Source organism: Solanum dulcamara, chromosome 4 (genome assembly GCF_947179165.1).
Source record: "Solanum dulcamara chromosome 4, daSolDulc1.2, whole genome shotgun sequence".
NCBI lineage: Eukaryota > Viridiplantae > Streptophyta > Magnoliopsida > Solanales > Solanaceae > Solanum > Solanum dulcamara.
Window position 1 is genome coordinate 46,688,732 of NC_077240.1, and position 27,713 is coordinate 46,716,444.

A 27,713-nucleotide genomic window follows, 5' to 3' on the forward strand; every position below is an offset into this window, starting at 1 on the left:
CTCCTAATTCTTTGCAAGGGAGGGAATGTTTTCATTAGCCTCTGTTGTGGGAAGGCCTTTGACTGTGGACATGGCCACACACAATAAAATAACGCTTAGTTATGCTAAAGAAAGTGGGAGTATATTTGCTAGCTCAACACCCTAAGAGAATCAGGATTGTTATAAAGGATGAAATTAGAAGAGAGATAAAATTTAAGTGCATTATAATTCAATATGACCATCTTTCCAAAGTTACAAAATCACAAATGACTAGGTATAGAGACTTACATCCTGAAGTGAAGAAACAGTTTATGGAAAGTATAAGTTGGTACAACGACTAAACAAACAAGAGTTCTAAGCAGTGGAAAGGTTATTGGTAATGTGCAGAGAAGACGGTATGGATGAAGAGGAGAAGCAAATACATGGAGGATAAGAGGAGCAGAGAAATAAAACTGTTCAAAGGGAGCATACAGGAAAGAACAAAGAAAACAGGCACTAGGTAATGACCCTTTGAATTTATTATCTATTAAATTAACCACTAGGTAATCTGCTTGGTGGAATATTAGTTTTTTTGAAAGAAAAAAAAAGCATTAAGACTGAAAGCAGTTTCACAGGTAATTCACCATAAGCGACAATCTATAATCACTTAGAAGTACATTTATCGCCTTAAAGTCCTTACACTATCAGTGTATACAGCTGAAATTCAAAAGCAATGACCTAAACAAGGAGTACATTGACCAACTTGAATACATGTGACCTAAAAACAACAACCTATGAATGACTTCCTCCAAAGATACCACACAATGATTTACAGACCAATGTGATTCATTATCTGATGATAGCAGGTCTATTAGTTGCCCGTTTAGGTCTAGGTCTATTACCTTGCCTTGACATCTCAGTCGTCAATGCATACATCTTCACAGCAAATAATTCATCAGGAAACTCCTTTTGATCCTAACAAAGAGAATGTCTATTGTTAAAGCAAAGAAGAATTGCACCCTTCAGGGAGTATTAGAAGCTTACACACTTCAAAGTACAATTTAGCCAATACTACTATTTTATCTAAGATGAGGATTACTCAAGAGAAAAAAGATATAGTGATCACGATCATGCTCTGAAATATTCTGAAGAAATTTATCATCTTGTAATGCAGTTAAAACGTCATGCACTACTAAGACCAAGTAAGAAAAATCACAGCAACCATGGAAGATGGTATATGTATGCCCCATGTTTCTCTATCATGATGACAAGAAATATGGAAGTAATTCTGTGTTTGTAACCTCCATACAGTAGAAAGAGGGACGAAATGACAGTGAAACAAAATGATGTGCAAAAATCATTAGAAGGAACATTCTGTTCCTGAAAGTTACAACACATAAGCTTTCCTTTTTCTTTTCTTTGTTCCTTTTTCTCAAGACTTCCCTATGGCACATATATTAGAAGTAAAGGTTTATCTGTACCTTCATCTTGTAGATATATAGTCCACATTGCTTGAACAGCTCCTTAAAATATAAATCTGATCTTGTGATACTCTTATCTTCTTTGTCCAACACAAATCCTTGAAAAATGTATATACTTCTGTTAACTTGCATAACGTTACAGCTCAATCATTATACGTACATTGTATTGCAACGGAATAGCGGAGTCGAAAACTTACTCAGCTCTAAACAGAAATCATCAATCATCATATCAAGAAAAAATTAATGCTCAACATGATAAACAAATGGAAACTGTTTGATGCCACAGGAAAAATCAATATGGACCATGATATGACAGAAAACATGGATTAACAGAATTAGGTGAAATTAATTTCCATATATCACAAGGTAGAGTAATCAAAGAGAAGCTACCTGTTCTTGCAATGTTCTCTTTTAGAACAAAAAGTCCACCAGGTTTCAAGCCAACCTAGAAAAAGAATTAGAATAAACACAAGATGTTTAACTGCTTTATTGGAGAAACAATAAAAGCACAAGTTGTTTAATAGAGAACAACTGAACATATCAGGTATTCTCTTAAAATCTAGAGTTCAGAAAATCCCTGTCCTACACACATGTGTCAACTATAGAAAAAAGCAACCAAAATAGAAAATAGATAAAGACGTGTGTTTGGTAGGAAGGAAAATGTATTCCTACAAAATATTTTATTAGAAAACAAGTCTGTTTCTTACTTATTTTCCAGTGTTTGTTAAATTAGTAAAAAATAATATCCCAAGAACACTTATATGTAAGCTAGCAAAATAGTATGACGGTTGGATGGGGTGGGGAGTGAGGTGTCAAGAGATTGGGGTTGGGGACGTTGGGTGGATGGAGAGGAGGCAATGAACTTGAAAGTTACTTATGAAACTTTTTTCGCTACTTCCAAAGTCATTTTCCTCATTTTTTTTTAAGGAGTTTGTTTTCCTATGGAAAATAATTTACAAAATATTTTTACCAACCAAACATGGGAAGATTGAAAAACATTTTTCCTCCATACAAAACACACCCAAAGATAAAGAAAAATAACAAGTAAAACTCTTTCGTATTTCACTTTGTATTTTTCCAATGGGGCAACTCTTTTGCATAACACATTTTGGTCTTTATAAAGGATGAGTACCAATATCTGAGATAAAAATCTTTAAGATGAAGTTCAACCAAGCTATTGGATAAACCTATGGGAGTTATCAGGTATCCGATATGATCAAGCAGCGCTTTCATAGTACATAACAAATACATTCTACTAAGAGGTAGAGAGAGGAGCACGAGCTTCATTACTTAAAAGTGTAAGTTATAGCCAAAGAATAGTTGTTTTTTCATTTCAATGTCGATGCAGGTCAATTATGCCTGTCATAACAGATCTATGGTGTTTGCAACACAGAAGAAGCTACGCTTTATTCTCTATCCCAGGCATAACTATGACAATAAATGATTACAGAAAGATTCTGGTTTCATATTCCAACTAAATACACCAGTCCACTAAACAACTAAAAAACAAATGGTTGGCATCGAAAGCTCATAACATATATATGAAACCTATGTACTCTTGATGTGCTTCTTTGGGCGAAACATAAAAACTACAACATTAAACATAATGACTCAACATTAAATATAATGATGACTCAGAAAGAAAACATAATGATGCTTTAGAAAGAACATGATTTGATAATCTTCAATGTGTCGATCAGTAATATTTATTATCTTTGAATATATAAATAAAACTAATGGCACATCTAAATTATCGACATAATGTTCAACAATTACAAGAACAAGTAGTCAAGCTTTGGCGCTCCAGAAATATCTTATAATAATCACGACCTTCAATTTATCAATAAATTTGTTTATTAGCATCAGGATTATGGGTAATTGAATATAAATCTACCCCTTATTTTTGGAATTATTTGTTCATAAAGATTTGACCACTTTGGTGGTTAACAAACCATATATTACAATTCTAAAGAAATCCATCCAAACTAGCAAAACGGTAATAATGAATTGGTCGTTTTCCACACCAGTATCAATGATATGATGTCGTAGCCAACTCAATCTCACAATCAAAATTCATATAAGTTGGAAAAAAATTTAAGGGAAAATTATTAGTTCCTAAACCACGTTTGGATACCACATGTAAGGATTTTCTCGGTTATAGATTGTGAAACATAAACAATCTAATTAAAAATCCGACATGACTTTAGGATACGGACTTTATGCTTTTCACATGACATCATATAACATTTGCTTTAATCAAGAAAGCATACCGAATACACAATGTTTTCTTAAATTATCTTCGGCGGAAGTGATTGAACTTTAAGAGAAATTGATTCCTCTCTTTTGCACTGCTCTCTTTCTTATGTTATTTGATGGGAATAACCGTGAATTGCAGTTGCGAGAGGATCAGTTTCTTAAGGCTAATTTATACTCCAATTGTATAGAGTAGATATATTTGACTAAGATACTCTTTTACTTGATATGTCACAATGAACTATTTATAGATGGAGGATGATGTATGCAAGCATGACGCAAGTGTTCCACGTGTTTTACATGTGTGGACCTTTCATACATGTGCGACAAGTGTCTAACATACGTGGCCACCACTTTATGCCTCTTTGACAAGTGTCAACCATGCAAAAAAAAACCTTACATGTGTAACACATGTCCACCATGTTTGACACATGTCACATGACGTGACACGTGTAATGATTCTCATCCACTCTATCATATATGGATACCCCACAATACTAAAATAGCCACTTAATTCTCCACTTTCCATCAAAGTGGGAACTAGGAAGTTACTTAATTGCCTTAGAAATTACCCCATAAGTTTTGACCAATATTCTTTAATTAGCCCCTTTATTTATCAAACCCAACTTAATCACATGGAATATATATCCTACATTATTAAGATTTCTGAATCTAAATATATATTTGACTATTAAGATGTATTTAGATCTGAATGATGAATACTACTTGAATTCTCTACCACCTGACTTTGAATTCTTTAACATTTGAATGTTTATAATATTTCTTTATTAAGAAGTTGATAAATATAATATTTTCCACAATTATTAGGTAGTAAGGTAGTGGTTCGTGGTGGCGGATGATGATAGTGGTTGTCCAAGTGGTAACAGTGATGGTTGGCAATGGTGGTTGAGCGACGGTGGTAGTTGTAATGGTGGAAGTGTTGGTAGTGGTTAGGGTGGTTGAAAATTTTCTTGTCAGCAAAATAGTTTTCTTATAAAGAATGAAACTAAGATGTTGCATAGTTTGAACAAAATTCAAAAAGAAAACTCATATTTAGTGGCTATTAAAAGCCAATATTTTTAGTGGTTTGAATCGCTTCATCAGTGCAGCCATGCACTTCAGAGAAGTGTGTGCTTTTAAAACAATAAAGCACAGAGTGATCCAAACATAAAGAGCTGATGCGACAAGATAATTGCGACTAAAAGAATGAATCCAGGAGCTTAATACTGGAGGAAGATGGGAACTAACTTAGGGCAACCGAGCTATTAGTTGAGAGGAAATATAGAGGAGAGATTTGTATTTCATAACATGAGCTCACGAGTACAATTACAATTTGTAATCAAGTAACTGATATTGAGCTAGCTAACTGAAAGGAACAATAGTAACTATCTTTCGTGAACGGTGCTATCAGACTTTCGCTGCCTAATTGCCTAACCACCAAATGGCCAGCTCATTTCCTTTGCAATCTTGCATCAATACCCCTACTGAAGACCACCTTTGACCTCAAGGAACCTGTGTTGTAAGTCAAGAGAGGAACTCCCAAGTTGCCTGAGCAACATCGACACAAGCCACTTGACCAACACCTGACAAACAACCCTTGTAGCAGCCCAACCCACAAGTGATATTGTCTGCTCTGGCCTAGACTCGCACGGCTTTAAAACACGTCATTAGTGTGTAAGGCCTGCTTACTTATATACCTAACATCTCTCCTTTGGACTTCTTATCCAAGTTGGGCTGTCACATACACACCTCTTATGAACTTAGCGTCCTAGCTGAGGTTCTCCCACCGTATGGGATTTGCCTAAACTCAATACTGGAGGTTTGCCCCCACCTTATTGGGATTTTCCTAAACTAAGTTGAACTTTGGCCCACATTGACAAAATTGACACAAGAGTGACTCTGATACCATCTATAATGGCCCAACCCGCTAGTGATATTGTCCATTCTGGGCCTAGACCTATGTGACACTCCAACTTAGAATAAGCAGTCCCACATCGACAAAACACAATAGAGATGTTAGATATATATAAGTGGGTCTTACACACTAGTGACGCATTTTAAAGTCATGCAGGTTTAGTCTAGGCCCAGAAGATAATATCATTAGGGGTTGGGCCATCACAACCCTATTACTTCTTTTCACTATTCTTCTCTCCAAAACAGATCAGTCAAGGGACAATAAGGCTAGATATTTGAAGGAGGGGGGTGATTCATAACAGCAAGAACCACATGAAACCTTTTGAGTTGGGAAACATGGAATGTATGATGCATGAGCATATCAGTAGGTAACAACAGCTTATACATAACTGCCCTAACTTTAGCAACAATCATATAAGCACCAAAGTACTTGGCTACCAATTTGTTAAATGGTTTAGTAGCCACAGAAACCTACCTATAAGGCTGTAACTTCAAGTAAACCCGATCACCAACAGCAAATGACTTGTCTGATCTATGCTTATTGGCCATGTCCCTCATCCTCTGCTGAGCCCTTGATAAATGAAACTTTGGTAACTCAATGAAAGCTTCCCTAGCCTCCAAGGTTCTTTGAACCATCTCATTGTGTGCTTACCTAGCTAGGTAAGGAAGATGAATAGGAGGCTTCTGCTCATAAAAGACCTCATAAGGGGTGCACTTGATGGCAGAATGACGAGTGGTATTGTACCACCATTCAGCAAGTGGCACATAAGCAGCCTATTCCAATGGATTGTCACAAAAAAGCATCTAAGATAAGTCTCCAATGTTCTATTCAACACCTCAGTTTGACCAGTTGTCTGAGGGTGATATGTTGTAGACCTGTGTAACTGAACACCCTGTAAGGAGAAAATCTCCTTTCAGAAGACAACAACATGACTAGTGAAATCCCACTAAGTGGGGTCTGGGGAGGATAGAGTGTACGCAGACCTTACCACTACCTTGTGGAGGTAGGAAGGTTGTTTTTGAAAGATTCTCAGTTCAAGTGCATCAAACTCCAGTAAAAGTAGAAGAAAACAATGGAAGAAAGCATAGTGATTAATAAGAAAAGCAATGTAAAGTCTACAAGAGAAAAACAATAATAACATCAAAATAGTGAGAAAAAACAAATACACTAAACTACATACGGCAAAAACTACAGGGTACAACTAGTCCTACGACCGGCACTAGACCTACATAAGGCAAGACAACAGTCTACCCTAATTTGCGACCTCCAATCTTTTCTATCTAAAATCACATCCTTGATAACATGAAGTTGTGTCATGTCCTGTCTAATCACTTGGCCTGCCCCTCCGGGTATCCCTACAACTAGCCCCTCGCACCTCCTCACTAGGGCGTCGGCGCACCTCCTCTGCACATGTCCAAACCATCTCAATCTTGCTTACCTCATCTTGTCTGCCATATGGGCCACTCCCATCTTCTTCCGAATAACCTCATTCCTGATCTTGTCACTCCTAGTATGCCACACATCCATCTTAACATCATCATCTTCACACCATGCATCTTCTCAACATGTGGTTCTTGACTGACCAGCACTCCACCCCATATAACAAGGGCGGTCTAACCACCACTCATGTAAAAGTTACATTTAAGTTTAGGTGGTACCTTCTTATCATACAAGACTCCAGAGGCAAGCCTCCATTTCATCCAAGTCATCCCAATGCGATGTATGACATCATTGTCGATGTCCCCACTACCCTAGATGACGGACCCAAGATATTTAAAACTCACTCTTGGGAATAGTCTGCGTGGCAAGTCTTTCTTCCACGTCCACTTCATCCAATGCAACACTAAATTTGCACTCCAAATATTTTATTTTGCTCCTGCTCAACCTGATACCTTTGGACTCTAGAGTTTGTCTCCAAACCTTCAATCTATCATTAGCTCTTTTCCGTGTCTCATCAATAAGTATTATGTCGTCCACAAATAACATACACCATGGAATCTCCTCCTGAATAGACCGTGTCGGCTCATCCATCACCAAAGCTAGGAAATGGCTAAGAATTGATCCCTGATGTCGCTCTATCTCAACTGGGAAGTGCTTTGGGTTTCCTCCTACCGTTCTAATTCGAGTCTTGACTCCATCATACATGTCATTTATCGTCCTAATATAAATCATCGGAACACCTATAGCCACCAAACACCTCCATAGGACATCCCTCGAAACTTTATTATTGGCTTTTTCAAGATTAATGAACACCATATGTAGGTCCCTCTTCCTTCTCTATATTTCTCCATCAGTCTCCTCATAAGATGAATTGCTTCAATAGTCAATCACCCCGGCGTGAATCCAAATTAATTCTCGAAAATGGACCACCCTTTCCTCACTCTCTACTCCGTGTCTGGAGGCTAAAGGAGTTCCGATGATTTATATTAGGGCGATAAAGGACATGTATGATGGAACTTTTTCATACACCTTTTCAAGATCAATGAACACCATATGTAGGTCCCTCTTTCTTTCCCTATATTTCTCCACCAGTCTCCACATAAGATGGGTTGCTTCAGTAGTCGATCGCCCCAACATGAATCTAAATTGATTCTCGAAAATGGACACCCCTCTCCTCACCCTCAACTCCACCACTCTCTCCCAGACCTTCATAATGTGGCTTAGCAATTTGATACCTCTATAATTGTTACAGTTTTGGATATCACCCTTGTTCTTGTACAATGGAACTATAGAACTCCACCTCCATTTGTCGAGCATTTTTGTCATCTTAAAAATAATATTAAACAACTTAGTCAACCACTCCATACCTGCCAGAAGGAACTTAAGCATATAGGGTCCCTTGTCACTAATCATGGTTGAGGGCATACCATGTAACTTGAACACATTATCTAAGAAACATTGAGCTATTGTCTAAGAAGGAACTTAAGCATATAGGGTCCCTTGTCACTAATCATGGTTGAGGGCATACCATGTAACTTGAACACATTATCTAAGAAACATTGAGCTATTGTCTAAGTTGTATATGGACGTTGCAAGCTCATGAAATGACCATATTTACTCAGTTCATTGACCACTACAAGGATTACATCCTTGCTTCTAGACTTAGGAAGGCCCTCTATAAAGTCCAAGCTAATATCAGTCCATACACCATCAGGAATGGGAAAAGGCTAAATAAGATCAGTATGTTGTTGCATCATATTTGTGGCTGACATACATCACACTTATTAATGGAGTCTTGATATCCTGAGCCATAGTCTTCCAGGAAAAAAGAGTGTAACCTTTTGAATGTCCTTGAGGAGTAGAATGCCAAAGATGGAGGATAGTAAGTCTCAAAATGAAATCAGCTCCTACAATTAGCCTGCCCTTCCACCTGAACTGAGAATTGATCCAAGTAAAGGACTTGTATGTATGCACCTAGAGTTAAGTGGTCAACCCATATAAAGTGGCATCAGACAACCAAGATTGTTGAATCTGGTCATATAAAGCATCATGAGGACCCAATAAGGAGATAGCCAATAGCTCCCCCACCCTGATTTCTAGACAAGGAATCAGCAGCCTTAGTATCAGTAGCCTTCTTGAATTCAATGAAAAAGTCAAAACCCATAAGCTTGGTAATTCCAGCCACTTGGAAAACAGTTTGTATGTTTTGGTCAAGCAGATGTTTCAAGGCTTTTTGATAAGTTCTCATAACAAAATGTCTACCCAACAAGTATGAGACCATTTGTCACAGCAAATATTAATGCTAGTAGCTCTACGTCATACACACACATAACTTGATGTCTGGGAGCTAAGGACTTACTGATATAAGCAAAAGGACGCCCTTGCTGCATCAGGACAACATCAATACCCATTCCACTTGCATCTGTCTCAATGATAAATGGCTTAAAATAATTTGGCATAGCCAAGACTTGTGCAGTCACCAATGCCTCCTTGAGTTTGAGAAAAGCTGCAGTAGCTTCTTCATTCCAGCCAAAATTATCCTTCTTGAGTAACTCATGTAGTGGCTTGCAGATGACCCAATGCGTTTGATAAACCTCCTATAATGCCCTGCTAAACCAAGGAACCCCTCAATTGTGTAATGGTTGCAAGCACAGCCCAAGCTTGGACAGCTGAGATCTTCTTGGGGTTGGTAGCTACTCCCTTTGCACTGATAAAATGTCCCAAGTACTCTACTTCAGGTACACCAAAAGCACACTTAGAAGCCTTGGCATACAACCTGTGATACTTCACAATCACAAACACAGCCTTCAAATGATCCCAGTGTGCAGTCATGTCATTACTGTAAATCAGTATATCATCAAGAAAACCAATACTGACTTCCTAAGGAGAGGTTTTCAAAACAGAATTCATAAGGCTTTGGAATGATGATGGAGCATTGATTAACCCAAAGGGCATAACCAAGAATTCATAGTGTCCTTCATAAGCCTTAAAGGCTGTCTTGTGTGTATCAGATTCAGCATTCTCAATTGGTGATATCCAGCTCTAAGATTTTGCCCCTCCCAACTCATCTAACAAATCTTCAATAATTGGAATAGGAAATTTATCCTTAATAGTTAACTGATTGAAATCTCAATAATCAATACAAAGTCTCCAAACTACCATTTTTTTGCCAAGCAATACAACTGGTGAAGCATATAGACTGGTGCTATGTTCAATCATTCCTTGGTCTAACATCTCATCTACCAACTTATCAATTATGTCTTTCTTTACACCAAAATATCTATAGGGTCTTTTAATTACAGGTGTGGAAGAATCTATGAATGGGATCCTATGATCAAAAAGGACCTCTGTGGGGAGGTAATGTAGTGGGAACTTCAAAGATACAGTTGTACTGCTCTATCAAGGCAACCAGAGCAGGAGACAAATCAGTACCTTGTGCAGCATGAATATTGTTACATTGAAGATCTGTGTCTATGTTTGTGGTTGTGATGAGTGTATCATATAAAACTGGCTTTGGTCCTCTGGCGTGTTGCTCAATGCCTTAGCTTTAGTTGTCTTGAATTGAGTAGTTGCTCCCCTCAATACATGTTTCTTCCCTTGACGCATAAACTCAATATACCTGTTTCTAAAATCAAAAAGGATTATGCCCAATGTGTTCAGCCATTGCACTCCTAGGACTATATCAACATTTCCCAGATGAAGGAATAGGAAATCAGAAGAGGATGTCACTCCTTGTAACAACCATTGAAGATTCTTGCAATCTGAAGCACTTTACACTTTCCTTCCATCTGCAACAGTCAGAGATAGCTCCATTATAGGACTAATCATGCTCCCTGTATCAATAAGAACTTGCAAAGGTTGTTTCTCATGATAACCAGTGACTGATAGTCTGTTATCCACTAACACCAGTAAATACTTGCAAGGATATAGTCATACACTCATCCACAGAATCAAAATTGATAGTTCGTTCCTTCATGACCTGAGTCTGATCAAATTCCTCCTCATATGCAGCTTCACCTTCCTCATTCTCATCACACATAAAACATAGTCCTTTTGCCCTTTCTCATCCATCTCTGCAGTGAGCAATTTCCCACCAGAATTGCCATTTTGGAATTTATTGGGTCTGTTATGAGATGATTCAAAAGGCTTCTTGAATTAATTGTTGAAAGAAAATAGTCTTTGATAATTCTGATATTTAGGAGGATTTGGTGAAATGGGATTGTGGTTTTTACCAGAAGGTCTAGTTCCCCAAGATTGTGCCTGTGCTTCAAAGACTTCTCTTTGCAGCTTCGTAATATTGTAGGTCGGCATTAGTGTTCTAGGTGCTTGGATTCGAACAGACTTGTTCAGTTCAGGTTTCAACCCTCCCAAGAAGCAACTATTAGCATTCTCATTGGAGAGATTAACCCCAGTTAATAGTCTATCAAATTTGGCTTGATAATTCCCCACACAACCAGTTTGTTGTAGATTCCTAACTGCTTCCATTGCATCTTCAAACCCATCCCCAAACCTCTCATTTAAAACCAAGACCTACTCGGTCCAAGTATTTTCGACAGCTGAATTCCTAGACCTAATGTAGGATCTGTGCCAAGCAACAGTCTCACCTTCCAAATGAATATAAGTTACCCACACTCTTTGGTCAAAGGGAATCTCATCCATTAAAAAATATTGATCCACCTTGACAACCATGTCCTCAAATCGTGACAGAAAATCGAGGAAAATCTAGCTTAGAATATCGAGTGAAATAGTTACCATTCACAGCATGCCCTGCTTGAAATTCTTTAGCTGGACTCATCCGTCTTGTGTCCCTCGAACAGTCACCTCCCACAGAAAATTCTGCTCCAATGCTCCACCTCTGTATCCTTCTGTTTCATCCCACCAATGGCCTGCTTGATCTCCATCATTTTTTTATCGGTCTGAATATTTCTATCATTCATACAGGTCATATCCTCCATAAGTTTCTACAGCTGATCTTGAACCTGAGGAAGCTTGCCTTCAACTTCCTCAGAAGATTTGTCTGAATTCTTATTGCTGGCCACCATGATCGAAGCCGAAAATCAGTTGCTCTGATACAAATTGATGCAACAAGATAATCGTGACTAGGAGAATTAACCAGGAGCTTAATACTCCAGGAAGATGGGAACTCACTCAGGGAAACCGAGATGTTACTTGAGAGGAAATATAGAGAAGAGAGGAGAGATTTGTATTTCATAACATGAGTGCATGAGTACGAGTACAACCTGTACTTATACACAATTGAAATGAATGAAAGAATCTAATCAAGTAACTAACTTTGAGCTAACTAACTGAAAGGAAGTAAGGACCAGTATTGACTAACTTCCGTGAACAGTGCTAACAGACTTTGACATGCTAACTGCCTAACGACCCAATGTCCAGCTCATCTCCTTTGCAAGCTTGCATCAACCACTCAGTTCTGCTAATCTCAACCTTATGGAGTTGGATCCACATCGCATTAATATATATGGCATGCAAAGTTTTGTTATTTTAATTGTAATTTGATTAAAATAGTAATAGATTCATGTACGCTTTGTAGCTTTTAATTTTCTATAAATTGTCAACTTCACTTTGAAGGAGCATGTGTTTTGCTTCTGATTTATTATTCAAGCCCCATAGACCTTGTCGCTTTTTTAATTGTAATTTGATTAAAATAGTAATAGATTCATGTACGCTTTGTAGCTTTTAATTTTCTATAAATTGTCAACTTCACTTTGAAGGAGCATGTGTTTTGCTTCTGATTTATTATTCAAGCACCATAGACGTTGTCGCTTTTTTGCACTACTGCGCATTTTCATAAACTGATTAAAACTTGCAAAATATTCATATCATACTGGATCATGGACATATGATTAAGCCAATAGCTACTTATTACAATCAAGCCCTACTAAAACTTCAATTTTAGAAGATCACTTCACCTTTGCTCTCTTGAAGAATGCAATGAAGTCATCATCTGCAAGATGTCCAATGCACCACTGAACCCAAATAACATCATATCTTTCAGCATCAGGAGTGAATTCCTTGAACAAAAGAAAAAGAAAAACGAAAACAATGTGTAAACAACAGCCTAAAAGTGCAGAGATAAAAAAAAATTAACAAACATTATGGCAATCTTTCCAATTCAAAAATGTGGAAACAAAGTTAAAGAACAAATGAGCCGGTTAAACACACTAGACAGACCTTTAAAATACCCAAAATTAAGCAGGTGACAGAACTATGAACTGAATTAAGCTAATATTTCAGTTTTAAGTTTGAAACCTATATACATATGTGTGTGTGTGTGTGTGTGTGTGTGTGTTTAGTTACCATGAAAAATGTTCCAAATCAATATCAATGCTTGTTTGAATCAGATCGTTCGAATATAAGAGAAAATAATATAACCAAAGGTTGGTATGGTGAGCCAACAAGATTCGCTTTTAAGCTCACTGATCAGTCATGAGTTTTTAATGCCTCATGATGACACGCTATGAATAGAAATAACATGATTTTGAGATATGTGTATGGAAGAACCTAGAGGAATCTCTCTTAAAAAATACAATTCCGCAGAAAATGGTTTCTCGGAGAACAAGACAAAAGAAGAGTTAAAAAGGAAATATTTGTTTCCATTCGTAACAGCGCAAAGTGGGGAATCATTTTTGTTCTCAGCAATAGTAACAAGCCAGCGGACTATTGTCTCTGTTTTCTCCTTCCAGAAATCATTGTGTCAAATATTAAGGGACAACTACTGGAATAAGCACTTCATTACTTGAAACGACCATGTTCCAGGAGAAACTTATTGAGCATATCTCCTACCATAAATTTTTCTTTCTTTCACCTGATTTCAACAGTAATTATGAGGAGAAACAAAAAGCTGAATTGTTAAAGCAAATTGTGTACCTGCTGCCTACGCACCCTTAGGGAAAAAGAAGAAGAAAATTAATATAGAAAGCAGCACATTTCCAATTTGACGACTCAAGAAAAAAGTGGAAAAAAGAAATTAAAAGTAAATAGAAATAAATCCCGTCTCCCACACAACGTGGAGGGGGGTATGGGGTCGTCGTGAGAAATATAAGAGAAAAATATTATTGAATTGTGTAAGAACAATATTACACAAAACCAGGTGGTTGCTCCATATAGACTTCTTCCTCAAGATCACCATGCAAAAAAGCATTCTTAATGTCCAATTGATGAAGAGGCCAATGATAAACTGCAACCATAGATAGAAAAAGACGGACGGGTGCTATTTTAGCCACGGAAGCGAAAGTGTCACTATAATCTAGCCCAAATATCTAAGTATACCCTTTGGCAACAAGGTGAGCCTTCAGTCGATCCACTTGACCGTTTGGGCCAATTTTGACTGCATAAACCCAATGGCAACCAATAGTAGATTTACCCGCAGGAAGGAAAACAAGCTCCCAAGTACCACTCGTATGTAAAGCAGACATCTCATCAATCATAGCCTACCTCCATCTAGAATAAGAAAGTGTTTCACCTGTAGTCTTAGGAATGGAAATAAAGGACAAAGACGATACAAAGGCATAATGTGGTGAGGATAGACGATGATAACTCAAGAAAGTACAATGTGGGTTAACATTTCGAGTGAATCGTATACCTTTTTGAAGTGCAATCAGTTGGCTAGGAGGAGGCAAGTCCGCAGTAGAAGCAGGGTTCGGCACATGACATGAATCATCTGGGACTACAACTGGACACGGACGACGGTGATAAGTCAGGAGTGGTGGCACTACAACTGGAGATGTAGGAGAGACCGTAGATTCCTCCAAAGTCTGTACAAGTAAGACCTGAGGTATGGGTAAGTCCTCAGATACATCAGGATGATAAAAAGATGTATAGTAAGATTGATATTCAAAGGATCTGACATCGGCGGATATAAGGTATCGATGAAGTTCAGGTGAATAACAACGATACCCTTTTTGAACTCGAAAGTAACCAGGAAAGACACATTTGAGGGCACGAGGGGCTAATTTATCTTTCCCTAGGGCAAAGTTATGAACAAAGCATGTGCTATCAAAGAACCGAGGGAGGATAGAGTAAAGACATGACTGAGGAAACAGTATGGAATGTGGAACTTGATTCTGAATAGAGGATGAGGGCATTCTATTAATTAAATAACAAGATGCAAAGACTGCATCTCCCTAAAAACGCAATGGAACATAAGATTCAATGAGAAGAGTGCGAGCGGTCTCAATGAGATGCCTATTCTTCCTTTCTGCTACACCATTTTGTGGAGAGGTGTACGGACAAGATGTTTGGTAAATAACTCCATGGTGAGTCATAAATTCCTGAAACTGGGAGGATAAGTATTCTAAGGCATTATCACTACAAAAAATACGAATAGAAACACCAAATTGATTTTGTATTTCAGCAAAGAAACTTTTGAATATAGAAAATAACTCAGAACAATCTTTCATTAAGAAAACCTAAGTACATCTTGAATAATCATCAATGAAACTAACAAAATAACGAAATCCTAAGGGTGAACTAACTCTACTAAGACCCCAGATATCAGAATGAACTAAGGAAAAAATAGACTCTAAATGACCCTCACTACTACGTGAAAATGTAGCACGAGTGTGTTTCCCAAGTTGACACGACTCACAGTCTAAACTAGACAAACTAGGCACCATCTTTTACAGCTTGGATAGACTCGGATGTCCCAAATGTTTGTGAATTAGGTCTGGAGGATTTGTAACGAAGCATGTTGTGAAGGAATTTGAAGAGGTAAGATAGTAAAGACCTTGTGATTCATGTCCTTTGCCAATCGTCTGTCCCATACTGCGGTCCTGCATGAGAAAAAATCATCAAAAAAAATATGCTACAATGTAAGGCACACGTCAAACGACTGATGGATGCCAAATTAAAAGGAGAGCCAGGAACATAAAGAACAGCGTCTAGAGTGACAGAAGATAAGGGTTTGGCTTTTCCAACCCCTTTTGGTTTTGTTTGGATCCCATTAGCTAAAGTAATAGCTGAAAGATATTGTGAATAAACAATATCAGACAAAAGTGATATATTACCAGAGATATGATTAGAAGCGCCTAAGTCCATGACCCATGATCCAAGAGTACTGGATTGTGAAACACAAGCAAAAGAATTATCCGTAACAGAAACACCAGGTTGTGCAACCGAAGCTACTTGTGATGACGTTTGCTTACTTGCTCGATACGGGAGGAACTCATCATATTTTGTACGAACATTATTGGATGATTGATTAGGCTGAGCCACAGATGCTACTTGTGGAGATGTATGCTTACTTGCACGATTTCGAAGGAACTCATTATATTCCTTTAGAGCAATAGGATCATAACTGGGTGGTGGACCATGCAAAATATAACAAACGTCACGAGTGTGCCCAAGTTTATGACAATGACTACACTGGGATCAAGGTTTCCCAAAACGCCCTCCTCCTCGTCGATTCTCCAGAGATTGATATGTTCGTTTTTCTATGGTTTGAGATGCAAGAACAGAGGAGTCAATGGTGGGTGATGAGGCTACTTTGTGACTGGGAGGCGCGGCAAGACGAAGTAGACGAGAGAATAATTTATCAATTGTACGAACTACAGGACTAGCTAAAATCTGATCACGCACTGAGTCATGGTCAGTAGGAAGTCCAGCAAGTGTAAGAACTAGAAACGTTTGTTTGTGCTCTTATTGTTTTTCCACATTCGTAGTAACTAGCATCAACGTTTCAAATTTCTCCATGACTGCTTGTACCTGTCCTAAGTAAGTAGACATATTGGATTCTTGTTTCTTTAAGTTGGTCATTCTAGATATCACATCATAGAATCAAGATATGTCATTAGTGTATAAAGCACAAGTCTTTTCCTAAACTGAATAACATGTCTAGGAGGGGCGAAACTAGGGCATTAACTTGGAATCGATAGATCGCCATAGGATACTACATAATTGAGCATCAACCTTCACCCATTGTGCTTTGCCTTTTGCATCTTCCTTACTAGCCTTCCCCTTTTCATCTACCACACAAGCACTATTTGTTAAGTGATCCTGAACACATTGACTCCTGCACCACAACTCAACCGAAGAAGCCCAAGCTTAATAATTTGAACTTCCCATTAATGATTCTGAAGTGATTATAGGGGTTGAAATTCCAATTCCCATATTTTTGGAACCAAAAGCATCACACCCAAAAGACATGGTGAGAAATTTGTCTTGAAAACAACAAGAAACACTGATTACAGAAACGGCCTGGAATTCGCCGGAACCCTAATTCCGACGATCGAATCTGGTCAAAAACTGTACAGATCTGGTCGGAATGACTGAACGACCACAACTAAGAATAATTGCTCAAAAAAATCGACCGAAACAGCCCTCACTCGCCGGCACGTGAGCCAGATCTCGCCGAAAAATTATCACCTCTGATTAACGCTTGAGAGCACATGGGTTGCTATTTTCTAGTGGTTTTAGTGGGGTTTGGTCGTCTGAGCCTTTCGAATCTCGTGGTGGTGTTGGTTTTTGCACAACACCCACAAAACAAAAGATGACACAAATCAGTCCCAACAGTCACTGAAATTGACGCACAGTGACTTGTTTCTACCTTTGAATTCTCTCGCCAATGCTCCGATACCATATGAGAAATATAGGAGAAATATTATTGAATTGTGTAAGAACAATATTACACAAAAATCCTATTTATCAACACTATAAAACAATCTTTTTTCAAGTACGATACTATAAACTATTCCTATTTTTATTCCTATTCTGAGTAGGATTGTGTACACCTATTCCTATTCTAACAGTCGTGATTATATGGTCCACAATGGCTGAGTTTCGCAGGAACTTTTAAGCAAGATAAGGCTCTATGTTGTGAATAGGGGTGCATACGGTTTCACTTTGAGCTATCTTCCAGAGGTGTCAAAGTTCGGGAGCGAAATGCTATGGAGACAGTCCATTCTTTTCAAGCCACTGGCAATTTTGAAATGAATGTAAATGCTCCTTGCGTAACAATCATATCAAGGAAGGATGAGTTACAAACATTATGAATTTTGAACCTATGAGTGTAGCAAGAAGCATCTACACGAGTGTTGCACTATTGCTAAGGTACTCTCTATCAGATGTAAGAAAACATTGGATGTGACGGTTCAACCTCCCCAAATGCACTCATTGAAAAAAGACAAATTGTAAATGTACCAGTAGACTCTTGGATGTAAAAAATAGGTGTAACAGCTCGAGCCTAAGATATTTTCCGTTCTGACTCAACCTTTGAGGTCTCACGATTTTCTCTTCTTAAGTGTAATCAGAAATGTGTCTCAATAGTGAATCATGAACTCACTATGGTCTCTAACTTTCCCCTCACGTTCTGATGTGGGATTTGCCTAAAAAAGGCTCCCAATAAATCCCCTTTCAAGTTTAACTGATAGAGGTTTGCGTTATTACGTTCACTGCCCCTTCCCCTCAGGAACTCAGCATCCTCGCTAAGTTTATTCCCCACCACTATACTAGGGGATGTACTAGCTCTAATACTACTTATAAAAACCCTAGTCCCACTGCCAAGTCGCAACAATAGATCAATATTCTTTTTATTAAAAAATTATATATATATATATATATATAACAACCCATGGCTTTGAAAATATTCTTATTGAATATTAAACTCAAAATTAAAATTTATATTGACCACTCAAAAATTAATTAATATTACTGTCGTAGCCATACACTATTTCAAAAAAAAATATGTTCATGGTAATAGGTTATTACGATTACCATAGTACTAGAGGTTTCCAAAATATATATTTATGTATATAGATGTGGTACTACTGCCACTTTAGTACACACATTTTTTCAAAAAAAATTGTACTAAAAATCACTTTCAATACTTCACTTTTCTTCCTTCTTATCTCCTTAAACTTTCGTTCTTTTAATAGATTTTTGTCTTCTACTAGAATTGTGACATATGTTGTCGCATTAAATGGTATTAACCATTTTTCTGATTTGTAGTTCCCGTTTCAGATATGGCTAAATGGAGACATGCTCAAATTGCTTCAAGTGGGAGTGGTTCTAAAGGATGAGCAAAAAGAAATTGTAGAAGAGTGTGTCGCAAGAGGACTAGAGTCGATAATGATTCAGACTTTGAGCCTGAAGTCATAAGGAATGACTCACGGACGCTGCAAAATCTGAACAGAGAGAAAAGAGTTTGTAAAAGAGAAGGAAGGAGATTATTTGAGGAATTTAAGAATATCAAAACAGACAATTGAAAATTTACCAAATTTCCTCAACTGTATTTTCACTAAAATAAATAAAATATATGATAATTATATTTATGTTGAGGATTGGAATGGATTGGGCATGTTGTTTACCAGATTATTGGATGAATGAACTAGCTGATATCTATCACGCCTTTGGTCCTAATCTATGTTGCTCGGACTCTTCAAAAATGTCAACGGGTGTGTAGGATTCTCCAAAAGTAATGTATTTTTGGAGAATCCAACACGGGTGAAGCATCGAAAGTGAAGAGCCCGCGCAACTTAGGTCCTAATAAACCATTATGGAGGTTCACAGTGGCTCTAGAGCTAGGTGGACAGCATGATCCCATAGAAATATAGTCTAGTATTTTGTAACTTGTATTTTACGAATTCTGTTATGAACACACTTTGATTATCTTGTATATGCATGTGTGTGTGTTTTAATTGTAAAATGATTTAGACTTAAAAATCTGTGATTATAGTCTTCAATATAATATGTTACACATTACGAAATTAATTTTAATTTCGGTTAAATATTTAATTCATAGATAATGATTGGAAACTTATGTATCCTTTCGATTTTACACTAAATGTGAAACTTTTATAAGAATTGATTTGCTTAGATATGTAAGTCACATGCATATTGATAAATGTACTTGCGTAATTGGCTTTAATTGACAGACATGACATCTAAGAGCATTATTACTGACTTAAATAAGGGTGAAAAATAAATGGTGACAATTACGACTTCAGGAGTCGTAAAATATGTACTGGAAGAGCAAAACACTCTTGAAGGCATCAACCATGTTTTAAATCAACCAAAAGAGAGTACAACTGCACAATACAAAAGAGATCTTAAAGCTTACAAGCTTGGAAAAAGGCTAATGCACAGCACATGAAATTGTTGTGAGCTCTATTGTTGACGACCTCATTCATGAATGTGAGGTATTTCCTACTGCTCATGCAATGTGGGCACACTTGTGAGGAACAAATAGGGGTACATTTGTGACCCGCCTTAGACAGTTGACTATCAAGTTTGACATTTAGAAGAAGCGTCATGATAAAAACATCAAACAACACCTTAGGGTAATGTCAAATATGATGGCTCAACTCAAAAGTGTTGGTCATATTCACTCGGATGAACAACAAGTTCAGGCAGTGATTCGGTCTCTTTCCAATAGTTGGGAACATTTGAAGGTTAACTTAACCCACAATGATAGCATCAAGACTTTTTCTGATGTTGTCCGTCATGTTGAACTTGAAGACGAGCGGCTTGGTGTTGCAAAAGCTGCTTCTAATGCCTTTGTGGCAGAATCAAGTGGTACAAAGTCTTCAGGTTTCAAGCACAAGAAGAATTGGAAAAGGAACGAAAGGGGAAAAGAAACTGGAGAAGGACCCTCTACGAAAAAGAACAAGTCAAATTCCAAGAAGGGAAAACGATTTTTCAAGAAGAAAGATGAGCAAAATGAAGTGCTACAGTTGCCAAGTTCCAGGATATTTTGCTCGTGAATGTACCGAGCCAAAAAAAGGTAGCATTTCTAAACACATCTCTAAGTACTACATATGTTTCTAGCACTAATTTACAATTAGATCATATCCTATGTGGATTGTAGACTCAGGATCCACCGACCATGTGAGTCGTGATCGAGAAGCGTTTGTAGAGTTCCGTCGAGTTTCACCTGGATCAAGGTGGATCTATGTAGGAAATAATGCTAGACTTAGAGTCAAAGGGATAGGCACTTGCAAAGTGGACTTGCGTGGTGACCGATCTTTGATGTAGCTTGACGTCCTATATGCTCCAGAGATTCGACAAATCTTAGTATTTGTTTTTGTTCTTTTAGATGTTACTCTAAATGTGATGTTCTCAGTATAATCAGGCCAAAGTTAAATAATTATTTTCCATAGGCTAACTCCATATGCAGCTGCTGAAGTTTTTGTGCACCAGTGAGTAAGCTCACCATGTTTAGGTTTGATCACCTCTTTCCACAATCCAATGTCTTCAGTTCCAAACCTCCACAACCATTTCATCGTCATGCTTTTACTGTGAGCTGCAAAATCTTTGATACCCAGAACCCCTAGGAATTTTGGTTGTCACTTTTGCCCATTTAACCAAATGGAACTTATGATTCTTGTTGTCGTCTTCCCATGGAAAATTCCTTCTAATTTTGTCAAGCTCTTGGAGAACTTCTGTTGGAATAGGGAAAAGGACATGTGATAAGTAGGGATGTTATCCATTAAACTGTTAATCAATGTTACTCTTCCGCTAAAAGAAAGATATTGCATTTGCCATGCTGCTAGCCTTTTTTCAAACTTCTCAATTATTTTCGACAGGATCTCAGTAGCCTTGAATTTTGCACCTAAAGGTAACCCAAGATAAGTTGTTGGAAAGGAGCCCATGTTGCAACACATGATTCCTGCTAGTTCTGCCAGATTGTGCACTGAATTCACTGGATAGATAGTGCTTTGAAATATTTGTATTTGGTTTTTGTTGATGTTAATGAAATGTAACCATATTAAAAAAAGGGCAAAATTCTTTTTATATGTCTACAACATGCGCCCTCATGAGGAGATCGAATTCATAATGAGATATGCACATGGAAATATTTTTGTTGAGGGATAGCCGTGAGCTTGAACCTAGGACCTCTACCTACTCAATTACCATGAGCAAATGAAATGGTGTTGTCTTCAAAGACACTGATTTTATTTTGGAACTTGATTCACTGGTTATTACCAACATTGTGAACAATAGACGCTCCATTAACTTGAAACTGAAACAGATTATAGAGAAAATTGTCAAGTTGAAATATCTCCATGGTGTGCAAGTGAGTCACTGATATAGAGAGGGAAACCAAATGGTTGACTTTCTCACAAAACTTGCTTCCACATCTTCGCAGAATAGCATGTTCCACTCCTTCAACCAGCTAAGGGATTGGTTCAACTCGACAAGAGCCAAATGCCTAGCATTAGAACAAAAGTTTATAAGGCAAACTTCTTCATTAACTAGCGAGTCTGTACATAGTTGTTGAGCCAGAAAGATATAATTTTTGTGCTTTCTGGTTTTTTCGGTGATATATCACCACCTTTTTTGGCTTGACGGTGTTGTATTGAGGTTAGGCTCGTCCCCCTCTGCCCTTTTTTGCTGAATACAACACGACCCAGACTTTAATCTGGGTAATTGAATATAAAAAAATCTAAGATCTTAATATGTTGAGGGGACACTTTTATTTATGAATTTCATTTCTACAACACATACCTGTGTTTTATTCATCTCTTATTTTAGAAATTACTTATTTTTGAGTGGGAAGGATTTTATTTAATAATATTTTGATTTTGTTAATACTCCTATGAATTGTGTTACTTTAGCCGAGGGTCTTTCTGAAATAGCCTCCCTGTCTTCACAAGGCAGGGATATGTATGCGTATACACCACCCTCCTCCAAACCCCACTTGTGGGATTATATTGGGTATGTTGTTGCACTCTTGTATTTTGGCACTTTATCATCACCAAGCTATGACCTTTTTAAAACAGATCACGCACATTGAACTTGGTAAGAATTGACTTGATATATCTACCTGACTGTTATGAAATTTAAGCCAGTACCTGAAGTGGGACACAATAAAAGTTGGCAGCTTTGTGCAACTCTGACAACATTAAATTTTCAGGAGCCAAATTTACCCGAGCAGATTCCAAAAAATGTGATAAAGGCTCTAGGAGGTCAACCTGATAAAAAAACAAACATTTCAGCTCTTCTCAAAGGAATATTAACTGAAGTTAAATCAGAGGAATAATAATTTCTTAAGCAGGTGAAGTTGTTTATCATGTTTGTGAAAAAACCACAGCCATCTAGATGAGATGCCAACAAAAAATTATGATGCAAAACAGTGGGCAGAATATACATGTTGCTTACATATGCCATGTGACTGCTTTATGGGGTGGGTGTGGAAGAGAGCCCACATACTCACGAAAGGATTACATTCTAGGAAACTAAATATTACAAAATGGCATCTTTGCGACCAGGGACAAAGCAATCAAGTATGAAGAGGCTATAGACGAAAACATAGTTCAAAACTTACTTATTGCAAATGCTCACTGCATCGAATAGTAGCTATAGCATTTACGAAATTATTTTTCCAATAAAACAAATAGAGAAGAAGGATGCCTACCTTGAGAAACCCAGTATCTGATAAGGCCCCAAATGTAATGCGAGTGTGTAAATCCTTTATATATTTAAATACGATGTGCAGTCTAGTTCCTAAATGTATATTTCATGAGAAACAAACTAACAAAAAGGAATTAGGTTACAACTACTAGACCTTTGCCAAGCAATTTCTTCCTTTTCTGCTACCTCTTCAAACTCCAATGCCAAGTTTGCCTTTTGCACTAATTCATCATCTGTGAGAAGCCTCTGTTCTTGGACAATTTCCCAATAGGATATTTGATTAAGGATATCATCTTTTTCTGTTTCCAATTCCCCTGTTATATTTGCTCCATTCCTTTATCTTAGCCTTAAGCATTTTAAACTTCTCAGCAAGAATATAACCAGGGTCTGCCATTCACCCTGAAAGACTCCCACCATTCTTTCACTTTGTCCTTAAAGCCATCCACTTCAAGCCACCAGGTTTCAAATTTGAAGTAGGACATTTTCCAATCCAGTTCCCACAGGTCAAAAGAATGGGATTATGATCTAATGCTAGTTTAGGAAGACTGTATTGCTTTATTTGAGAAAACACATCTCCCCACTTAGTGTAGTGAAAAAATCTATCTATTCTGGATACGCACTCATGATCCTCCCCCTCTTCTCCAAGTAAAATATCCTCCAAATAAAGGAGGATCCACCAGCTCCAATTCTTCAATGCATGATGAACATTCAGTCATAGCTCCACTTCTTCTGGTGGAATTGGTTATCTCATATGGAAAACTGGTGATATTGAAGCCCCCACATACTACCCAAGGCCAATTGAAAGAGTTTCTCATATCTTTCAGCTCATGCCATAGTGTTCTCCTTATTACTCAATTGCAGTCTGCATATAATGCACTCAAGTGCCAGCTTAAGTTCTCATTTATCCCCGTAAACTTTCCAGTGTATCACTGACTTCCCACCCCCAACAGTTCACCCTTCCAAAACCTCTTACCCATAAGATTAAAACTTCCCCGCTGCTCTTTATGAATTTCCCCCACCCATATGTTGCTCCAAATACTTTGAAGCTGATTGTCCAGTGATCCTTCAATTTTTGTTTCCACTAATACATATATGTTTGCCCCCCCCCCCCCGTTGATGCAATAGTTTCCTGATCGCCTCCCTCTTAATATCCTCATTCAATCCCCTTACATTCCAAGATACAACCTTAACTTTCATTGATAACCAATGGTAGAGCTCTCCCAGTGGATCTTGGTTCTCCGTCCTTGAAATTCATATCAAAAAATAAATTCCTAACCTCTTTGGAGACATTGTTGTTATTGCCATTGGTCTTACAACCCCCCCTGCTTCATCTCCCTCTCCCTTCTCTGATCTAATTTCATCACGAAGGCATAAGCTTCATCTTTGCACGCTTTGATGTCAACCCCAAGCTGTTGATACAACTCAATCATGTTGGATTGCACCCAACCTAATGCCTTTGCCGCCAAATCCTCCTCCAATGCACTGTTATCAATATGTAAAGGAGAGGGATATTCCTCAGTGCACATCCCTACCGGGGCTTCGAAAAAATCCTCCTTCTCTATGCTCTGTTCTTGCAATATTGTTCCTTCAGCAGAAACTATTGATTCTCCTTGCACGTATTTCACTGAGTTATCACAGACAACCAGGCCGAGGGTCTTTCGGAAACAGCCTCTCTATGTCCTCTCTATCTCCACGAGGTAGTGGTAAGGTCTGCGTACATCCTACCCTCCGCAGACCCCACTTGGTGGGATTTCACTGGGTATGTTGTTATTGTTGTTGTTGTTGTTTATCACAGACAACCAGAACACCCCCATCACCCCTTTGTTTTTCTGACCCTTTTGAGCTTGATCGTAACTCTCTTCTCCTTCGAAGATGACGAAATTAGAGTAACCAGAATTCTCTTTTGGTAAGCGTATGTTCTTTACAAAAGGCTCTAAAGAATTAATTGGAATTTTGATTGGGCCCTCTTTGATATGATTATGGCATGAAATGAGTTTAAATAAACAACATGGTTCATGAGGATTCATATAATCGACCCTACTTGTTTGGGGTTGAGGCACAGTTGTTGTTGCAGTATAATGCTTATATAATATGCACAATTGAATTCTACGTCAAAAAAATTGCATTCACAAAACATTAGATGTAATAAACTTACACCTTAGAAAGGAATAAAGATTATTTGATACATCAGTTGTCTTAGTTCAAGTTTTACAATATCAACCAACGTGTTCAATCCATTTAGCAGCGACTGATTGGTGAATCATGGATATTTCTCCCCAATACCGTAGGTACCAAATGCATTAATCATTAAAGAACCTCACTTCAAGGATGATAGTAAGGAATTTTTGAGGTGAATCGCAGAGTCCGCCTACCGCACTTCTAGTTTTCTGCTTAATCTGGACTTTATTACTTTATATCCACGAATACAATTACTGAGAAAAGTCTACCATTTATCAGCCAAAGACAACACAGACCATAGGATAGTGCTGTTGTTTTCAGCCTAGATAGTTTTTAGAAGGTTAATTCATGTTGGGTGAATGCTTAGAAAGTTTACCAAATTTATTTCAACCATAGTTTAACATAACATCTTCTCAAGAAAATCAAAATGTTAGAATATCTTCTTCGACTGTAAAACACAATATACTAACACAAAAAGATAGTATATACCTCATTGAAATATCGTATAAGAAGATTCTTAGTAACCCTTCCAATGCCAGATCCACAATCTGCACCAATTGAAGCAAACTACCCACACATTATAAACCAATAAACTTGAAAATATGGTATACAATTGTTATCACTTTTGCAATTTTAAGCAAACAAAGAGTTCCCACAGGTATTAAAATCAGCATATAAGTCCTCAGTAATGCTCAAGTTCTTTTTAAACTGCATACTAAGGTGTAGATAGGCTGCACAAGTTAGTTTAAGAATTGTCTTAAGAAACCTTTATAGCAGAGTAAAATTTGTCTGATACTCACCTCCATTTATGGAAGTTTTGATTGGGCACGGTGTTTAAGGAATAAGAGACTTTTGGCACCTAGGCCCTAGCATAGTACCCTTAGAACTTGTGATCTTAAATATGTCATGACCTTTCTATGGCTACAAGAGCATATCATTAAGGCTAAAATGAAATGTTTGAAGCTAAAGATTTTCCAAATACTGAGAGATATTATTCTTTTTGAAATAGAATAAAAAGGGAAGATTTTCACATAAAATTAAACAGAGGGTGAAGAAATTTGTCAAAACATTCTAACTCAGAGACAACTTCACTTGGCCCTTTAGCAATGGTTTAGAGATAGCAATGGCAGAATGAGAAGTTGAAGCTAAAGATTTTCCAAATTTAGAAAGGTGTTATTCTTTTCTAAAGAGACTAGAAAGGAAAACATTTCACGTAAAATGAAACAAAGGGCGCAGCAAGTTTGTCGAAACAAATTTAACTCAAAGAGACAACTTCATCTCTGCCCTTTAGTAATGGTGTAGAGATAGCAATGGTATAAAGTTCTAGTCTTGAGTACTTTAGGGTGGAGATATTTCTTCCATGAAAAAAAATTCTGAGGTAAATATTCAAACGACATTATATGTGTCGCAAGGTTTGAGCCTTATATTGCATAAACACTCTCCTTGAAAAAAATATTTTACTAGGGAACATTTTCTGTTGTGCCGAACAGAGTAGAAGTCCAAATTTGGGGAGCATTTGCTAAGAAATACACTTAAATGATACCATGAAATACTGAGTTCCCATTAATTTTCCAGTGAGATTAAAAGATAAAAGAGAATGGAAGGAGTACCGAGAGCTACAAGACGGTGGCCTGTTCCAGTATCAGGGAACCTTTCGGCCAAAATGACGTTGAGAAAATCCTCACTTGCCTTTATATCGGGCGTATTCACATGCCCGTATCCACCCAGCACTCCATCCACTGTGGCTTCCACGCCCTTCACATACCAACAAAGTACCCTCGATATAACCTTTAAACGAGTAGAAATAACACAAGAGAAGCAAAATAAAGGGTCTTACTTCCCAGTAATTGATGCCTTTGTTGTACCACTGGAACTTCTTCTGGGGGTCACCATCCCCTACTTCTTCTCTCCACATCTCCTCCGCGTTTTTAAACGTACGGCCGTCTGAGTCTAATCCGCCGATTTCCATTTGGGTCACTGGCCGAGAAGGAAACGCTCTCCTTGCTTCTGATTTCGGCTCTACAAATTGAGACCCAATATTACAAAAGCTTGGTCGGCTAGTAGGAACAATAGGGGCTTTTGCTGTGCCCATATGGAAAATCTATATTCAAATGTAC

The 27,713-nt window shown here is 37.7% G+C and overlaps 1 protein-coding gene across 2 annotated transcripts; it reads right to left on the reverse strand.

Moving 5' to 3' along the window:
* Window positions 1-597: 597 nt before the first annotated feature.
* LOC129887405 (alpha N-terminal protein methyltransferase 1) lies at window positions 598-27,713 on the reverse strand. Of its 2 annotated transcripts, none has more exons than XM_055962486.1 (8): window positions 27,434-27,713; window positions 27,207-27,351; window positions 26,086-26,144; window positions 22,860-22,979; window positions 12,981-13,082; window positions 1,830-1,884; window positions 1,440-1,537; window positions 598-933 (listed from the first exon to the last, which is right to left on the reverse strand). In XM_055962486.1, exons 1-8 carry the CDS (start codon window positions 27,686-27,688, stop codon window positions 808-810), a joined length of 960 nt encoding a protein of 319 aa, XP_055818461.1. In that variant the 5' UTR covers window positions 27,689-27,713; the 3' UTR covers window positions 598-807. The 2 variants fall into 2 exon arrangements, with proteins under 2 accessions (XP_055818461.1, XP_055818462.1); XM_055962487.1 differs by having other exon boundaries at window positions 795-933; window positions 1,440-1,557.

Excerpts from the sequence above, each read along its gene's own strand:
- LOC129887405 (XM_055962486.1), bottom strand. The coding sequence starts at position 27,688 with ATGGGCACAGCAAAAGCCCCTATTGTTCCTACTAGCCGACCAAGCTTT. Across the intron at positions 22,980-26,085 it reads TTATACGATATTTCAATGAG|GTTGACCTCCTAGAGCCTTT; the intron begins GTATATACTATC and ends TTTTTTTATCAG. Across the intron at positions 1,885-12,980 it reads CATTCTTCAAGAGAGCAAAG|GTTGGCTTGAAACCTGGTGG; the intron begins GTGAAGTGATCT and ends TTCTTTTTCTAG.